Source organism: Mytilus edulis, chromosome 10 (assembly GCF_963676685.1).
Source record: "Mytilus edulis chromosome 10, xbMytEdul2.2, whole genome shotgun sequence".
In the NCBI taxonomy this organism is placed as follows: Eukaryota; Metazoa; Mollusca; class Bivalvia; order Mytilida; family Mytilidae; genus Mytilus; species Mytilus edulis.
The window spans coordinates 69522333-69538578 of NC_092353.1; the positions used below are offsets into that span (position 1 = coordinate 69522333).

Here is a 16246-nt window from a genome sequence, read left to right on the forward strand (position 1 = left end):
AGTTGTCCCAGCTGCTCCTTGGCACTCATACCACATCTTTCTATATCTAAAATAAATAAGACATGTCAAACTGTATAAAAAAAAATAATTAAAAATTATAAAACTTTCCCGTTTGAATGGTTTTAGACTAGTAATATGTTGGGCCCTTTATATAGCTTAGTGACTGTTCGGTTCAAGCTAAGGCTAAGACCGTAATTTGACCTATAATGGTTTACTTTTATAACTGTGGCTTGGATGGAGAATTGTCTCATTGACACTCATACCTTCTTATATCTACTAACTGCCACCAGTTGTTCATCATGTGCATATTGTATATATGCAAGTTGTCTAAAAACCAGTTAACTCCAATTAAAATACACATTATGATGATTTATATAGTTTATCACGAGTGTGTGCTCTCATGTGTTTGTTGGTACACCATGTACACAAAACCTTAAATACAACATCAATCAGGTTATAAAATTTATCGTCAGTATTATCGTCAGTATGTGTTCTGATTTGTGAATTTAAACTTTTCCACAGACATACCATTCATTTGGTCTTTAATGTCGTCTCTTGAGAGTGCTTTATCTTGTGATTTTTTAACTGACTAGCTTGAATAAATCCTTTACCACATGCATCACATGTATAAGGTTTTTCCCCAGTATGTATCTTCATGTGTCTCTGTAATTCCTGACTCCCACTTAAACTTTTACCACACACATCACACTTGTGAGGTTTGTCACCAGTATGTGTTCTTGTGTGCCTCCGTAAGTTAGAATTCTGACTAAACTCTTGACCACACATATCACACTTATATGGTTTATCCCCAATATGTACCGTTCTCCTGTGTTGGTTTAAATTTCCAACGTCACTGAAGGCTTTACCGCATTCGGTACATTTATAAGGTTTTTCACCCGTATGGGTTCTCATGTGTCTCTGTAAGTCCTGACTTCCATTAAACCTTTTATTACAAACATCACACTTGTGAGGTTTTTCCCCAGTATGTGTTCTTATGTGCGTTTGTAAGTTAGAAGTCTGACTAAACTTTTGACCACACATATCACATTTATATGGTTTATCCCCAAAATGTACCGTTTTCCTATGTTTAAATACACTTCCTATCTCACTAAACCCTTTACCACATACATCACATTTAAACGGTTTTTCACCAGTGTGTATGATCCTGTGTCTCTTTAAGTCTCTATTCATACGAAACCCTTTACCACATACATCACATGGAAAGGGATTATCTCCTGTATGTTTTCTAATGTGTCCATACAAGTCTTTACTATATTTATACCCTTTTCCACATACACCACATTCATAAGGTTTTTCACTAGAATTTATAATTATGTGATTCTGTAAATCGTCTGAATTATCTTTATGAGCGATCTGATCAAGGGAGATTACTGTTCCTGTACTTTCCTCTCTACTCTGGCACACATCTAACCCGTCTGTGACCTGACCAGAAGAGATATCAGTCATTTTCATGTCAATTGATCCCTCTAAACGTTCACTATTAAGCATTTCATCTGTCTCTGTTTTTTCGCATCCATTCCCGTCTTGTTGGTACATACCTGATATATACATCTCTAACTTGCTTGATATTTGGTTATGGGAGATTAAAGAACATCCATCTATCTTTTCATTTTTAGAGGTTTTATTTATTTCTGTGTGTTGCTGTTGGCTCTGTTCATGCTGGTACGTATACATCATCTCTAACTTGTCAGATTTACCATTTCTATTGTTTCTTTTCAACTATCAACTGGATTAAGTATGTTTCAAAATGGTCTGTACTCTGATCAGGATTCAAACATGCATGTCAAAGGCTAAAAAAAAAAGTAAAAGAACATTTCCTTAACATGCTACATTTTTTTTGTAAATAGAAAACAAAATACAAGCACAGCGTCAACTTCCACTCTAGATCGGATTTTTTGTTAGTAGTAAGTTTATTTTTTATCAATCTGAGGAGTTAAGCCATTTCTCAATTGATTTTATATTTTTATGCTGTAATGTTACACCATTATCCCAGGTCAGGGGAGGGTTGAGGGCTTACAATCTTGTTTAACATCCCTCCCACCCACACTTACATTCTGTATGTGAATGTACCCATCTCAAATCATAGCTATTTGAATTCCTGTAGCCTTACATTTTTCTTTTCAAAGTACTTATAGATGTGTATTTTTTCAATCATTTATAACAAAAAAGTTGAAATAATATGCGTTTTGTTCTTAAAACAAGGAAAATCAAAAATTTACAAAATCGACGGCATGGTAAATTTGACACAAAAAAGCATCAAAATATGATACAATTTTTTTTTATATAAATCACCTACCTATAGTTTTTTCAAGTTAAATTTATTCAGATTGGTCATCCTCCAGATCTCATCTTTAATGAAAGTATGAAATAAAGGAATAATTGTGGAACTGAGATTTTTCTCACGATCATTGCCCCAAAAAAGGGATATATATATATATATATATATATATATATATATATATATATATATATATATATATATATATATATATAGATTCTACCACTGCATCGAGTGTAATACGATATTTATCCACTCGAGACAGTTAAATTTTCAAATTTAAAACGCGAGGCTTTGAATATTCAAAATGTAATAAAATTAACGGTACCAATTTTCTTGCACCAGATGCGCATTTCGACAATACATGTCTCTTCAGTGATGCTCGTGGCCAAAATATTTGAAATCCAAAGCTTATATAAAAGATGAAGAGCTATAATCCAAAAGGTCCAAAGAGTATAGCCAAATCCGTGAAAGGAGAGTGGATAAATATCGTATTACACGAGATTTTGTGGTGGAATCTGTTTCTCTAATGATTTTCGAACAATATTCAGGCAATCGTATTCCTTCTTTTCGAACTACATTTGTATCTGCAAAAAGATGAGCTCTTTCTATGTGACGTCATCAGGCATGGTCGCCTTTTTTCATGCCATCACAATAGGAAATTCAGAGAAAAGCAAAAACATTCGACGTCATAATCGTATTTTAACCAATGAAGAACTGAGATCAAACGAACCACACGTGGATAAAATATTTTTTTATACAATGGGTGCATAAAGGGATAAATTGACAAAAAATTAAAGAAATATATATATACGTAAAATTCACAGGCACTTGCCTCAGAATTTGTTTTTCTATTAACCTTAATATATTAAAGTATATAGGAAATTTTTTTCTGAGACAAGTGCCTGTGGTAAAAATTGATGAAAATGGGAAAATCATCTAAATTAGGTACTTTCAACATGTTCAAAGGGCGGTACCTAACTTAGTTTATTTTGACACCTTCTTGAGGAATGAAAAGGGTGCACTGCAAAATCCTGGTAAGTTTTTATTTTTCTAAAACATTAAACATTTTTGAAATTTATTTAACTAGGGCATGCTATGCATGAAATGTTTTACAGATGCGGGTTTTCTGTACCCTAGAGTAAATTTTGAGGTCAAAATACAGCCATTTTAGCCAAAGGGTCCACACGAACCTTGTATACGAAAAGATACATGTATATGGAACGCCACAGCTGTCTTATGTGGAACTCTGATATTTACTTTATGTTGTTTTATTATTACTTACTGATATTGTTTCTTTACTTAATATGGTTTTGACATTACGTAATGATGTTTTAATATAACCCAATAGGGAATAGTCATTACTTAATGATATTTCGATATTACACTATATGGTTTCGTATTGACTTGATATAGTTTTGTCATTATGCATTACTCAATTTGGTTTTGTCATTACTCGATGTGGTTTTTACCATTATTTAATATGGTTATGTCATTAGTCAATGTGGTTTTAATATTACTTAATGTGTATGTGACTTAACGTAATGTAGTTGTTTCATTACATGATGTGGTTTTGTTATTTCGGGATGATGATTTGTCTATTCTTTATATGGTTTTAACATTACGTAATGATGTTTCAAAATTTGACGATTTTACACTACTTGATGTGTTTGTTTCATTATTTGATTTGGTCTTGTCATTCTTTGATGTGGTTATCCCATTACTTGATGAGGTAAAACCACGTCACCAATTCGGAAAAACCTGTTCTATTTCAAGATAGATTACCATGTTGTGTGTGCCTTGTATGCGTGTGGCCATCCATCTTCTTAGTTTTCAAATAAAAGTTCGGGTTACTGTTTGAGTTAAACTTTGAGTTAGTTTTCGAATTCAATTCATGCTTAGAATTAGAGTTCTAGTTAGCATTGAGGATCATTGAGTTTCGAGTTGGACATCGAGTTTGAGTCACATTTAAAGGCAGAGTTCGAGTTACAACTTTGAATTTGAGACACTTCTTGAGGCAGAGTTTGAGTAAGATTCGAATTTAAGTCTCATTTAGATAATTAAGATTTCGAGTTGAAATTCGAGCTATTTTATATGTCTTTTTGAGTTCGTAATTAAATTTTCTATCGCGGAATAAGGGCTTTTGCTCGGGCTTCCGAAAAGAGGGCTCCGGGATATGCATACTAAATAAATAATGTTGCAGTATACAAAACGCAACATAGGAGTTGAAATAAAGTTAGATATGGTGTGATTGCCAATGAGACAACTATCCACCAGAGTTTAAATGCAGTGGATGTAAGAAATCATATATAGGCAACCATACAGCCTTCAACACTCCGTATAGTCAGCTACAAAAGGCCACCATGCACTATGTGAAAAAAAACTTTATATATATATATATCGTTTGTTTAATGTGCTTTTGATGGGTATCGCCAAAGTTAAAGTTCAAATTAAAGTTCGAGTGGTTGTTCAGAGTTATTTGGTATGAAAAAGGGGAACGGCAGACAATAATAAAAAAATAAAACCCAAACAGTTTACAGTATTTCGGACATAACAGGGATATCCCCAAACCACTTGGTCCTGTAATTTGATCCAAAGTTCTCAAATAGAAGCAGTATTATAATCAATTTGTTAAATAGTCCACGGAACGCTGTGTCTCGCCTTATATTGCTGCTTTTAGTTTTAAAAGCGTAATTTTGATCGGCTGTACATTCATTGGTAAAAAAAATGTTTTTCTGTAGATGCTTTTTTCTGATATTGAGGAAAAACTCCTTTCCAAGTTTTAAAACACTTCATGGGGGTAATAAATTTATCATGTCAAAACAGTTTACTAATGTTAATTCCGTTTTATTCAACTAAAACAAAACTGTATGGTTTTCAACAATGAGCAAAACCCATACCCCATAGTAAGCTATAAAAGGTCCCGAAATGACGCCACTTTCGACGACGTTGTTGTGTCTCACTGCCGCTACATTGATGTCGCAGGCTCGACACAGATCAAAAGACTAATACTCTTTTGTTAACAAATGAGACACTTCAAATCATCTCACACTTAAGTTACGGGAAAATCGGGGGAGGGGCTCGGACTAAGCGACAAAGCATCAATACTATAAAATAAGAATTCTCCGAATTTTTTTAGCGTTAATGATCATTTGAACATATACGAATATCAATCTTTTACTTTTAATCAATCGAATTCTCTGATCTACCTCGCACTAATTGAAAAATACACTTTTTAGAATATCTGTTTCCCATGTGACGACGAACATGTTCCAATTGTCGTAACCATGATACTTTCATCTTTTACTCGAATGTGAACTTCCAAATAAATCCAAATCACTCGGTTTGTAATTTCGCGAATAACACGACGGGTGCCACACGTTGAGCAGAATCTCCTTACCTTTCTGGGATCACCCCGATGGATATAAATTACCCAGTCATATCGCTCTATTGAGTCAGCCATTTAAAACTGATAGTTGGGGGCATAATGTTTAACTTCTGTCTGTCCGTCCGTCCCATTATTAATATATAGTAATTCCGCATAACTCCTCCAACAGTTTGAATCCTAGGAAGTTTCCTCTTTACTGTCTGTTTGTACATATATTGAAGGTGTGATGCATGTGGTCAGGGTTTAATTTTTATCAATATGTGCTCTTTTGAACTTTGTCATTTTTGGGAAATTTACTTGCATAAGTATGGCGTTTCCAGATAACCATGATAACTCCTCCTACAGTTTGAATACTAGGAATTTATCACTCTGCTAGCTGTTTGTACATGTATTGAAGGTGTGCATGTGGTCAGGTTTTTTTCTATTTATTATTTTTCCTCTTTTGGGAGAAAAATTGAACTTTGTCCTTTCTGGGGTAAAAGCGGTTAAATGAGTGGAGTGCAGGGGCATCCCTTAAAGGCTTTGTCTAGTTTACATTTTTTTTCTCGTGTTGTGCTGTTATACAACTGTTACAGTCCGATGTTCGCTCACATACATGTTAAACTCCGCCACGTGCACTTTCTTTATGTACCTGCCCCAAGTCAGGAGCATGAAGTTCAATTGTTGTCGTTGTATACATATAATGTATACTGTGAAAGTACTTTAATTCGTGGGTATCAATTTTCGTGGTTTCAGCAATATTTACATGTTCGTGGGTTTTAAAATTCGTGGATTTAAGATTTCTAGAAAAAAAAATGAATAATTGATCAAAAGCCTTTACAAACGAAGGTTACAATTAGTCTTGATTGAAGGAAATTGCAAAGTAAACATTGACCTTGGAGGAAATTGCAAAGTAAACATTGACCCGTATAAATCGTAGTGACAACACTAATTAACCCAAGATAAAGTGATCAACAGATTAAAGACCATCAACTGTGTAAATTAGGCCATAAACATGTCACTTAGAAAAAACAGTAATATAAACAAATGCCATAAACGTATCTTGAATTGTAAAATAATTCTTATCCAAATCAAGCCCAGCATGAAATTATTATTTCCCTTATGTACGAGAACTATGAGGATATAAAATTAACACTTTATCATATTAGCATATCAATACCGGAAATCTGACTTTCATCGATCAAAAATATTTTTAATGAGAATTAAAAGATGAAAAGATGTACAGTTTAGGTTATTAAAGATTAAATGGGTATTATCCTGCATTCACTTGTAGTTAATAGTGCGTTTGCCCTGTGACTGCTATTATAGTATTCTCAAATTTGGCGTTAGTCATATATTATCTAGATCATAACACTAGTCAAACGTACATAGGAATCAGCTGATAGGAATCTCCATGTCTTGATTTGGACAAGTCAATGATTGTTTTATTTCGTTGGACACTTAAATTCGTGGATAAAGTCATCCACGAAAACCACGAAAATTGGTACCCCACGAATAAAAGTACTTTCACAGTATATGTCCTATTTGTTTTTTGTACAATTATAGACCGTCAGTTTTTTCGTTTGATTTTTTTTCACATAGTGCATGGTGGCCTTTTGTAGCTGACTATACGGAGTGATGAAGGCTGTACGGTTGCTAAATATAAGAACCACTGCATTTAAACTCTGGTGGATAGTTGTTACATTGGCAATCACACCACATCTAACTTCATTTCAACTCCTGTGCGTTTTGTACACTGCAACATTATTTATTTAGTATGCATCTCCCGGGGTCCTCTTATCGGGAGCCCGAGCAAAAGCCCGTGTTCCGCGATAGAAAATTTAATTACGAACTCAAAAAGACATATAAAATAGCTCGAATTTCAACTCGAAATTTTAATTATCTAAATGAGACTTAAATTCGAATCCTACTCAAACTCTACCTCATGAAATGACTCAAACTTAAAGTTGTAACTAGAACCCTGTCTTTAAATTTGACTCAAACTCGAAGTCCAACTCGAAACTCAATGCTAACTAGAACTTTAATTTAGCATGACTTGAGTTGGAAAAAAATAAATCAAAGTTTAACTCAAACAGTAACCCGAACTTTAATTTGAACAATAATTAGATGGATGGCCACACACATTCAAAGCACATACAACACGGAAACTATCTAAAAATAGAACAGGTTTTTTCCGAATTGGGCACGTGGTTTTAACCACATCAAAGAATGACAGAACCACATCAAAGAATGACCACATCAATTAATGAAACAAACACATCAAGTAGTGTAAAATCGTCAAATTTTGAAACATCATTACGTAATGTTAAAACCATATAAAGAATAGACAAATCATCATTACGAAATTAAAAAAACACATCATGTAATGAAACAACTATACATTACGTTAAGTCACATACACATCAAGTAATTTTAAAACCACATTGGCTCATGACACAACCATATTAAATAATGGTTAAACCACATCGAGTAATGAATGAATGACAAAACCATATTGAGTAATGACAAAACTATATCAAGTCAATACGAAACCATATAGTGTAATATCGAAATATCATTAAGGAATGACTATTCCCTATTGTCTTATATTAAAACATAATTACGTAATTTCAAAACTATATTAAGTAAAGACAAAATATCATTAAGTAATGGGTCATATTCAAAAAATGTGGATATTTCAGTTGTGAAATAACAATACAAAAAAATATTCAATTTTCAACTTTAATATATGAAATTGAATAGTTTAACAACAATACAACCTGAAATAAAAATATGCAATCTTAAATGCTACTACAAAAATATTTAAAAAAATAACATAGAAACAAGTATGGGACATATGTCAACTACATAACGGATTTAGTTTCGGTCCCTAATTTTTTTTTAATAATATTTACATTTTGCTTGATATATATTTCCATAAAAATCATCACACTTTTTTCGAAACAGTTAACATGGTTAAAATAACACTTTTTAGAAACATATTTTAAAGTGAATTTAATTCAGCATTGTCAACTACATAACGCTTTTTGTCAACTACATAACGATTCACTGCGTTATGTAGTTGACCGTTATGTAGTTGACCTATTTGTGGTTTTTTGATGTTTTTCTTGACCCTAATACTACCAGATAAATGGTTTTTATTGAATTAGAGTCAGTATTTTACTTTGAATGATGTATGTAAAAAAAAATATTTATGCCAAAATTTATTAATGTTTTTGCCGTTACAAAGTTGACATAGAATAAAATTACGGAGTAATTTGTACTCACCAAAACTAATCTATAATGAAATGAATCAATGATGTCATCCTGTAACTTTAAGCACGTCATCAGAGGATGAAGAGTAAGTAGAGAGCACTTCCTTAGTTACAAGGGATATAATCAGTTGTTTATTGGCAACATTATTTCATTTGTGTTATGTAGTTGACATTTTTTTAAGTACGAAATGAAAAGTAAAAAAAAATGCTAATAAAATCTAATAATTCCCTGTATTTGTGTATATGTTCCGGACCATATGAGTATTTGGACCATACGCGTATGGTCATGACCATATGGGTATATACTCATATGGTCCGACCATACGCGTATGGTCCGACCGTACGCGTATGGTCGGGGTAATTAACACTCTGTAACAGTTTACTTTTAATACTACTAATCTCTTCATATATGGTATGACCGTTCATTTAAAAGACGCTATCATATATAGATAATTTTATTGTTATAGACAGAGAATATTATAATAAGAAGATGAGCTAAATAAAATAAGAAGTTTCACATAGTTGATTTTAGTTAATTGTCAAATTTATAGTAAACACATTTTATACCGATGGTCATTACCGGTGCATGGTCATTACCGATTTGTTATTACGAGTGAATGGCAATATGTCGACTAAAAATAATGAATTCCAAAAATTCTTAATGAACTGTTACATAAGAAGTCACTGGAAAGTAACATACTTTTACTTTATTTAAGTTGTGTTGTGAATATGGTGTATTACAGTCATTTTTCGATATTTGAGATCTAGAGGTTCTAACACCGTAGACATCAGAATGGCCATTATAAAATTAAAAAATTGTCATGTTTTAAACCATCACTGTTATTTATATAAAGTTTTTGTATCATTAAAACGTTTATATAAATTTAATTTGAAAAAAATATATACCAATATGGTCCAAATACTCATATGGTCCGGCCCGTTAATAACCAAACGAGTATTATACTCATATGGTCGGACCATATGAGTATACGCATATGGTCATGACCATACGCGTATGGTCCAAATACTCATATGGTCCGGAACATATACATACCTGCAGTGATACCTATATATTTATAAAAACAAAAGAAAAATAATAATTTCCGCTGGGTATTAAAACCAATATTTAAAAAAGACTAGTTTTTCAATTTCGTACAAGCAATTTTGGGGTTTTTGGACCCTTTGAAACCCACTGGAAGCAATTTCTGTAGCTAAATTTCATATTGAATTTGCTGGAACTTGTTACACACACCAAAAACTAAATGGTGTATCTAAAAATTGGATAAAAATATTTACACTTTTTTAGAAATATTGATTGTACAAGAAAATCCACATTTTTTGAAAAAGGCCCTAATAATAAAACAACATAAAGTAATATCAGAGTTTCACTTAAGACAGCTGTGGCGTTCCATACATGTACCTTTTAGCTTTTGCTTTGAGAATATCAAAAGAAATGATAGGGTCACAGTACGTTTATCCGGATAACATATAAAATAGCAAAATTTCATTACGTATATGTTATTTCGACGTTCCATAGGCGTTTTTACAATATTTTTGTTTACAAATATATGGTTTAAATTCGGTCTAATAATCGTGAAGATAATGATGAAAACCCGTTTAAAGATTCATGAGAAAGCTTGTATATAGATAATATGCCGTTATAATTTTGAAGCTAGAACATTGTGTTTACTATTTTCTAAGGTATGAGTTTTTGTGGATACAAAGATACATATCAACTCACCATGTTTGTATTTGTTTTCCAATAGTTGTTTTACGTACATGAAGTACTTCTTTTTTTCTTCTTCTTCTATACGTATTTTTAAATTCCAATTATGGAACACCTTCTCATTGGAATCAAATGAAAGTCAAATTAAACAATAGCCGAACAGTAAAACGGAAAACCTACGGGCGATAATCAAAAACAATTATATACATATGGAGCGCAATTTTAACTATTTCGTACCCACATCATTGAAAAATATTTACAATATACAAAATGTTTATTTGACATATACCTAAGAAACCGTAACTACTATAATCATGATAATAACGTAAACGAACTGCTTAGGAACATATCTATATCTAGTAAATATAACTAAACAGGTGTTTGTTGTCAAAAAAATTAACAGAAAGACGGGGATTATTATATTTATATTTCATAATTAAAACATTTAATTTTATGGCATATTTCTTTCATTATTTTTCGGATACAATTATTTAGGTTTCAGTTACTATACAATTATTTTTTATCATATATCTGAGCAAAGGTGAGTGCAATATATCAATTATTGCAATTCGATGATCATTAATTTGACGGGTCTATATTAATTTCCCGCTTTCAAAGGGTAAAATGATTTATAAAATATGTTAGTGGAATTACCTTATTTCAAGAAAGATAACCCTGTCAAATTTGTCATAGAATATAAGATAAAATGAAATGAGATAATAGTAGATCTTGTATAACTGAGTCGTCAAATTATTTTCTCATGATATCTTATAGTAATGTAGATCGTGTCTTTTTGATCCGATGATTTTTGTGATTTCAAATTTCTACCTATCTATTTTGTAACTTTTAAAATGTAAAGAAAAAGCGTCATAAATTGGTAAGCATCGTCGTTAATTAAGGGAAACACTTTCATTATTTTGAGAAGTCTGACGATTTCATCAGTTATAATAAAATGTGAATCGTGTCTTCTTAATAATTTTTGTTATCTATTATACTTTTTAAGATATTAGTCATAAAAACTGTATTTGAAAAAAACTCATCTACATGGCGTTTGTCAATACCATGCTATGTCAATCTTTAAAGACCCAAATTTTGCAATACACTAAGCCTACTTCCATTACAAATAAGTTTTTGTCCCTATACAGAGATAAAGCCCCACACATCATCGTTTATGTGTGAAAATCTCATTACATAAACAACTCGAATATAAATGAATTAGGTATTGACAATTCAGTTGGAAACTCAACATATACCCCAACGACAATTACCAAAGAGGAAATCCTGGATAATCATAGGTCTGTTCTTTGTTCCTTTAATGTTTCCAACAAAAGATTAAGAACTGGATCTTCCATCACTGTATTGGATACCTATTAAACTACATACTAGTCAATGTCCTTACACACAACGGTATACATCTGGGTCTTCCAAGTGCTCCACGAAACCTCTTCCTAAATTATAAACATCTATTTTATCAGCAATCAAAGTCAGTTTTTAAAGTTATTGTGAGATTGCCTATTCTAGAGCCGGTGTGAATCAGATGTGGATACATACAGATCTTTTAGAATACATGCAATCTAAGACTCTTTCAACTTGCAATAGTATTAAAACATTTTTCTACACTTTTCCCCATTTCAAACTATAGGACAAATTGAAAGAGCTAACATTGCTATGTTTCATAAAAAAAGAGTGGCCATCGTAAAGTATCTTGTCTTAGGGAGGAATAAATCCTACTTTGTAAAGAATAACTCTGATTCAAACAAAAAAAAATCTGTGAAACTGACATTAACAAGAAATTGATTGATTATTTGATTGACAACATATTTGTTACGTTTTGAGCTCGAGGACGTGTTTTTAACAACTATATATATCGGCATTCCAATGGGATTCAATTGTGGCCAGCTATTTGCAAACTTATTCCTTTATTCTTATGCGGCCAACTTCAGACGGAAACTTCTTAGGAAAAAACAAAAGAAGTAAGCAATATCCTTTGACTTTACTTTCCGCTATATAGATAATGTTCTCTCACTAAATAACTAAAAATTTGGTGATTATGTTGAAAGCATCTATCCCACCAAACTAGAGATAACAGATACAACAGCTATAGTTACGTCTACTTCATATCTTAACTTACATCTCGAAATTGACAATGAGGGTCGGTTGAAAAAAAACCAACTAAAGAGATGAATCCAGCTTCCCAATTGTGAACTTTCCATTTTTATGTAGCAACATTCAAGGAGCACTTGAATACGGAGTAAACATCTCCCAATTGATACGATATTCCAGGCTTGTATTTCCTTGATAGAGGGTTGATGCTCGCTAGGAAGCTTTTAAACCAGGAGTTCCAAATGGTGAAGTTGAAATAATTCCTTCGTAAACGCCATCACTAGTTGGTTGACAGTTATGACATATCCGTTTCACAGATGATATCAGATATATATATATGTTCCTTATGTCGTAACTACAATCCCGTTCCCTTTTCACGAATTTAACCTACCGGATTAGACTATTTACCGGGCATGTAAAACATGAGCAACACGACGGGTGTCACATGTTGAGCAGGATCTGCTTACCATTCCGGAGCACCTGAGTTCATCCCAGTTTTTGGTGGGGTTCGTGTTGCTCAGTCTTTATAGTTTTCTATGTTGTGTCGTTTGTACCTTTATATGTCATGTATGTCTGTTTGTCTTTTTCTTTTTTTTTTGGCCATGGCGTTGTCAGTTTATTTTTGATAGATCTATGAGTTTGAATGTCCCTCTGATTTCTTTCGCCCCTCTTTTAATGTCAAAAACTCGCGAAAAAAGGTCGTCTCACGGTTTTTATTTGAATAGACCACATCTTTAATTTTTCTCCTAGACAATAACATGTACGTTTCGGCGATAAAGTGTATCGACAAGTAGACGGTAGTCCTTAGTGCAATCATGGCGCCCCTTTTATAGCAGATGTATTCCTGTATTGCTATGAAACTCAGTGTATAACCAAACTCAGTAAAGACACGTCTTTGTTATATTGGGTAATCAGTCAACAATACCTATCGTTATGTTGATGATATTTTTTCATTAAATAATCCAGAGTTTTCTAAATATACTAACGAAATTTACCCAACGTATTTAACTTTAACCAATCTAATATAAACAGCAGTAGTTGTCCTTTTCTGGATTTCAACATTTCAATTTCTAAAGATACGATTTTGCATACCTAATGTTAGTTTTTTTTAGACGGCAATGTCTCTTCGGCTCTATCATACGGTGTTCGTACATCCCAACTCTTTCGTTATGCCCGTGTGAGTAGTGATGTTAAATATTTTAATGAACGCATCAATGCATCACTGGTAAATTATAATGTCAGGGATTTCGTTACCGCAAATTACTTAAAACATTTACTAAATTCTTTCAAAGATTTGATATTCTTATAAAAATCGGTATTTCACATCCTAAATGTTACGATTATATTGTATTAAAAGCGTGGAAATCCCTTTGTGATCCGTGTAAACTAAGCTCCTCGAACCTTTAAACCTATTTTTTTAATAAAGGCTATCTTTCCGATGCTGTAATTAAATCTTTGAATATAGTTTATATTGGCTAAAATATCTATTTTTCTCAGCGCAAATTAAAATATACCTAAATTTGTACTTTTCAAACGTGATTTATAAGTACACATCCACGTTCATTTGTTCTATATAGAGGTGTACTCATTTATATCCTACAGCCTGTCGATACTTTAAATTTATTCTTGGTATTGCAAAAGTCCTTTCTTCTTTGACTGTCCATGACGTTAAAATACTTAATCCATGGAATGGGTTTTAGTTGATTTAAGTCTCTGATGCATGATATTTTATTATTAATTGTTTTTTTTTTAATTTTAAATACCGAGCTTTCAGTATTAAAAATAAAATTAACGGTACCAATTTTCTTGCACCAGATGCGCATTTCGACAATACATGTCTCTTCAGTGATGAGCTTTCAGTAACTGCAAGTACTCTAGTTATTTAATGTTTACTTATTCAGGTTTATATCTCGTCTCTCTCTCTTTTTCATATACCAGCTTTGATACGTGTTTGGTATGACTTATACATTTTCAGTCCTTTTTTGTGTATTATGAACAACATAATTATTTATTTTGTAAAAAATATTTCCGTTCTCCATTGCTGTATACCTTACAACAGAATTATTTACATTTACCCGTGTTCATTATTTTATTTGGTGATATTTTGTTCAAGGTTATGGTTGTCTTTTTGAATTTTTTCCCGTTTGAATGATTTTAGACTAGTCATTTTATAGCTTCCTGGTCGTGGGGATAAGACAAGGCTCGGTGTTGAAGACCGTACTTTGCCCTACAATGGTTTACTTTGACTTGGACGGAAAGTTGTCACATTGACACTCATATAACATCTTCTTATATCTAAATAGGAATGAGTTCAACATTCTGTACATGTCTGTTCTGTCTGATTTTTTTTTATCCATGGCGATTTTCAAGGCATATAACTTTGCTACTAAAAATGTTTTACAATTGGGGTATTTAGTTTAAAAAGTATGTCCAGTGGCCCCGTTTGGAAACCAACACGGTCGCCAAAGCAAACTAGAGGCTCTAAAGAGCCTGTGTCGCTCACCTTGGTCAATGTGAATATTAAACAATGGACACAGATGGATTCATGACAAAATTGTGTTTTGGTGATGGTGATGTGTTTGTAGATCTTACTTTACTAAACATTTTTGCTGCTTACAATTATCTCTATCTATAACAGTACTTTCTGTGGAAAATGTTATTGAATATATATCTTCAAATTTTAAGAAAATTGTTAAAAATTGACTATGAAGGGCAATAACTCCTTATGGGGGTCAATTGACTATTTTGGTCATACTGACTTATTTTTAGTTCTTACTTTGCTGTACATTATTGCTGTTTACAGTTTATCTCTATCTATAATAATATTCAAGATAATAACAAAAACACAGCAAAATTTCCTCAAAATTACCAATTCAGGGGCAGCAACCTATAACAACCGATTATCCGATTCATCTGAAAATTCCAGGGCAGAAAGATCGTGACCTGATCAACAATTTTACTTCCTGTCAGATTTGCTCTTAATGCTTTGGTTTTTGAGTTATAAGCCAAAAACTGCATTTTACCCCCTTGTTCTATTTTTATCCATGGCGGCCATCTTGGTTTGTTGGCCGAGTTACCGGACACATTTTTTAACTAGATACCCCAATGATGATTATGGCTAAGTTTGGTTAAATTTGGTCCAGTAGGTTCAGAGGAGAAGATTTTTCTAAAAGATTACTAAGATTTACGAAAAATGGTTAAAAATTGACTATAAAGGGCAATAACTCCTAAAGTGGTCAACTGACCATTTTGATCATGTTGACTTATTTGTAGATCTTACTACATTATTGCTGTTTACAGTTTATCTCTATCTATAATAATATTCAAGATAATAACCAAAAACAGCAAAATTTCCTTAAAATTACCATTTCAGGGGCAGCAACCTATAACAACCAATTATCCGATTCATCTAAAAATTTCTGGGCAGATAGATCTTGACCTGATGAACAATTTTACTTCCTGTCAGATTTGCTCTA

General features: G+C 32.5%; 1 protein-coding gene across 1 annotated transcript in view; it reads right to left on the reverse strand.

Annotated features, from left to right (window-relative positions):
- Positions 1-368: 368 nt before the first annotated feature.
- LOC139492939 (zinc finger protein 271-like) overlaps positions 369-16246 on the reverse strand; it is a 28698-nt gene continuing 12820 nt past the window's right edge. Inside the window, exon 3 of the mRNA XM_071281087.1 lies at positions 369-1740. Within this exon, the coding sequence (XP_071137188.1) occupies positions 532-1740 (1209 nt within the window). The 3' untranslated portion in view covers positions 369-531. The remainder of the gene's footprint in view (positions 1741-16246) is intronic.